The 3,927-nt window shown below is 32.5% G+C and overlaps 1 protein-coding gene across 1 annotated transcript in view; it reads left to right on the forward strand.

The window, feature by feature from the left end:
* TMPRSS11F (transmembrane protease, serine 11F) overlaps positions 1-3,927 on the forward strand; it is a 154,180-nt gene that overhangs the window by 69,799 nt on the left and 80,454 nt on the right. The window contains exons 4-6 of the mRNA XM_011965399.1: positions 774-822; positions 1,020-1,220; positions 3,551-3,589. Coding sequence (XP_011820789.1) covers positions 774-822; positions 1,020-1,220; positions 3,551-3,589 — 289 coding nt within the window. The remainder of the gene's footprint in view (positions 1-773; positions 823-1,019; positions 1,221-3,550; positions 3,590-3,927) is intronic.

Raw genomic sequence — 3,927 nt, forward strand, 5'->3', positions numbered from 1 at the left:
GTAAATATAGATATGGTTAAATGATTAAGGAACCCATGTCTTTCCTTTTTCTCTTGCACTTCTTTCTTTCATACCTTCTTACCTTTTTTCCTTTCTCCTTTCCACTTTTCTCTCCTTCTTTCGCTTTCTCCTCTTCTTCCTTTCTTCTTTTCTTTTATCTCTCAGATTCATTCTCAAAAGATTTCTTGAGGCTTTCTAACCCCATACATCACAATATAAATTTATACATTTGAACTGTTTATCAAATGATTCTCTTTTATAACTGCTTTCTTTAATCATTTATCTATTAACAGACCACCAGAGCCCAACAGGTCAGTGCTTTAATATAGTAAAGGTTTATTTCATTTTTATGGTACAGTCCAAAGAATCAGAAGTTGGGGCAAGGGTGTGGGTGCCAATTAAGATTATGAAATGAAACTCTCCACTGGATCTTCTGCATCTGGTGGCAGACAAGGGAAGAGTGAGAGCAGGAAAATGCTACGAGAGGTTTTATTAGAAGCCAGACCTGGAAGTGGGGACATTATTTCTTTCCATATCTCATTGACCAGATTCCTTAGAAAGTTTCAGTAAACCTCAGGAATGTCCAGGAAATGGAATCTACCTCTGTGCTCAGGAGACAAAGGAAACTGGGTTTGGTAAACAAAAGGATCCTCCTTGCCACACCATTTCTAAAGAATAATGACATTCGTTACAGCTTTTGCTAAAATTGCCTTAAAAAGCAAGCCATTTAAGTATGTATAAAGCATGATTTCACAAACATCTCCTCCCACAAGCCCCCTCTAAACTATGAGCTAAGTAAAGACAGTGAACAACTATTTTCAGGTATGTATTTTATCCAGTATTTCTAGCATGTTGTGTTTAGTTCTTCTACAGTGCTTCCAACACTTCCTGGTTGTTATACACTCATTTTTAATCTCTGTATCTAGAGATAATTTAAAAATCTGGTATGCACATGTATCATGCATTATGCTTTTAAAGTTTAATTTGAGTCCTAATAGGTTAAAGTCATTAATGATTAGATAAATGGCATTTTTTATCTGCTTTTTTGTTCTTCAGTCCAGATGAACAAGGTGTGGACATTCTTACCGTGCTTATGTTTCGATACCCATCTACTGATAGTGCTGAACAAATCAAGAAAAAAATTGAAAAGGCTTTATATCAAAGTTTGAAGACCAAACAGTTATCTTTGACCATAAACAAATCATCGTTTAGACTCACACGTAAGTCTTTTACTTTTATTTGCCACTTTTGTGGTTCCCTCCTCTTATAATCCTCTTTAATTTTTATAAGCAACATACATATATATTTTTTGTAAAATATACCCATTAACATATATACCCATATATAATTTTTTGTAAAATATATATATATGTATATAAAATATCAGCACAGAATAAAACTAAAATAAAATTCCACTATGAGGCAAAATTTAGTATTAAAACATGTTTTATTTCATATTTTACTAGGGATTTTAATAAGGTTTCTAAACTTTTTTCCATATCGTATATTATTGGGTCCTTACAAAAGTTCCAAAGGGTAAGTATTACTTTCACCATTTTACAGGTAAAGAAGCTGAGACTCAAAGAAGATGTGACATGAGATTAGCAAACCTTGGGGCTAGAATTAGACACAGGTATTGTGACTCACAGAGGTCTTTACAGATCAGTTCTGGGGGTTATTTTTTATAGTATCAAAGAAAGACACATTTATGAAGGTTTACCCCTGTAGGAAGAGCCAGAGACATGAACCGTAAAGAGGTTTTCTAGCTTGTTTCCAACTTAAAACTATTTTTCATCCGTTCCTTCTTTATTCCTCATGAAACAAAATAGGACAGTTCTTGTTTTGTTTTCCTCCCAAAGTGGAAGAAAAGGAAGTTCAAATTAAGAAACTGAAATTCAAACTACCTTACAGCTAGTTGGAATCCGAGCTCATTTCTATGCTAATATGTAACTGAAGGTAGTAAAATAACATGTTTTAAATAAAATTTTAAATGTCAAGGGCAGGAACTGTGTCTTTTTATTTTCTTACCCCTCTCTCAAACACTAGCATACATCTCACATGTGATAGGTGTTGCAGCTCTATTCATTGCTTCTTATTATGTATTTCCAAGTTTAGTTACTTCTAATTTAATACAAAAAAGACAGAAGAGGGACTTGTATTTTGGACCCAAAAGACTTCTCCCTTCCCAAAAGCCATATATTTATTTAGGAAACAGGTTATCTAAAGTTAATTCTTTTGTTGTTAGAAATCAGGAAAGTTCTTTAAATATATTTTGAGATAGAATCCCCACAAATATTGTTATGTTCTCATAAAGTAATTAGAAATAATGGAGAGTATAGTATCCACCTTGATTGTTAATCAATTATATTCCGAAGTATAAGTATTTTCCAGCATTCTATACATGGAAATCTCAATTCCTGATGACATAACTGTCCCTAAGCCACAATCATATATCCTAAAGTAAAATATCCATTATAAAAGTGACATTATGTTATGTTTACCGAGTTGTTACTGTTGTAGAGTTTCTTATTGTACAATTTAGTAAAAATTTTGTCATTGTTGGTTACATACAATGATTTTTTATGATACAAGTTGTTTTAATACCAAAATAACTAAATTCTCTGACCATGCTCAATAATGAACTGTATATGTTTTCTTCTGCCACACACATGTATTCTGTTAAATAAAGAGACATATCCATGAAACCTCTAGTAGGAATTGGGGCTTGCATCCCTTTCTGGGGAGAAGTCAGTGTTCCTGATAAAATCACTGTAATTCTCCATTTTCTCACTGACAAACAGAAAACCAATCACCCAACAAACATCTAATGTATCTGAGTTATAATGAACATGAATGAATAAATTTGAAGGGAAAAAAGATGTCATGGAAGGGAAACATAAAATGAAGTGAAAGTTTGGGTGTGACTGGGGACTCTGGACTGGTTGTATGTGAAAGAACTTCATGCTTCTAGTTCCTGCTGCCTGAGCCACAACCATCTAAGCCATTCACAAGAGAGAATCCTCAGGGAGACAAGGTTATCAACCTGCACTGACTAAATTCCTACTCTGTTAGATCAGGGCCTTGAAATTGGGCCCTCAGGGATCTGTGATGCATTTAGCTCCATAGAGCTACCATTTCAGACTGGCCATTAGGAATGTGCCTAAACCACATAGGTTGGTAAACACCAATTGTGATGGGAATTGGAGGTTGCTCCCTCAGATTATACTGAAGCCCCCAAAGAAAACAGTCAGAGACATTTATCCTTATTTATTATTTCCTAATTTCCTAGTTTCTATTTCTTTTTCCTGAGCAAAATCAGGAAATAAAATGCCCTCTGATTTAATTTTAAAGTAAATTATACAATTTGGACCAAAAATAAAATCAGAGTAAAGAGTTATTTATATATTACTTGATTATGAAAAATCTCATGCTCTCTTGAAATATGTATGCTTTGTATAATTCGCATTTCTATTAATGACCAATTGAACAAGGTAACATGAAAATGGGAATATATTATTCTGCCAGCTAATTCATTTTTTGCTTATTCCAGCGATTGACAGCAGAAAGATGAGGAATCTTCTCAACAGTCGTAAGTATCAAAACCCACAATTAACTGTTTATTTCACAGTGAAAGATCATGAAAAAAAGTTATAGAAAAGTTAGCGGTAAGGTTTACCAAGCTTTTTAAGACTCATTTAATATTTTTGTAAGTCTTTTAAAATTATTTTTAGTATTTAAATTTATAAATTTATACTAAATACAATTTTAAGTTTATATGACCTATGAGTTTATATGTTTATATGACCTATGTATGTTTATATGTTTATACTACCTATAAGTTTATATGACCTAACACCTTACATAATATTCTAGATATTATATTAATATTCATTATAAATAGCTCTTTTAATATTATCTGACAATTCA

This window comes from Mandrillus leucophaeus, unplaced genomic scaffold, assembly GCF_000951045.1.
Source record: "Mandrillus leucophaeus isolate KB7577 unplaced genomic scaffold, Mleu.le_1.0 Scaffold722, whole genome shotgun sequence".
Lineage (NCBI taxonomy): Eukaryota > Metazoa > Chordata > Mammalia > Primates > Cercopithecidae > Mandrillus > Mandrillus leucophaeus.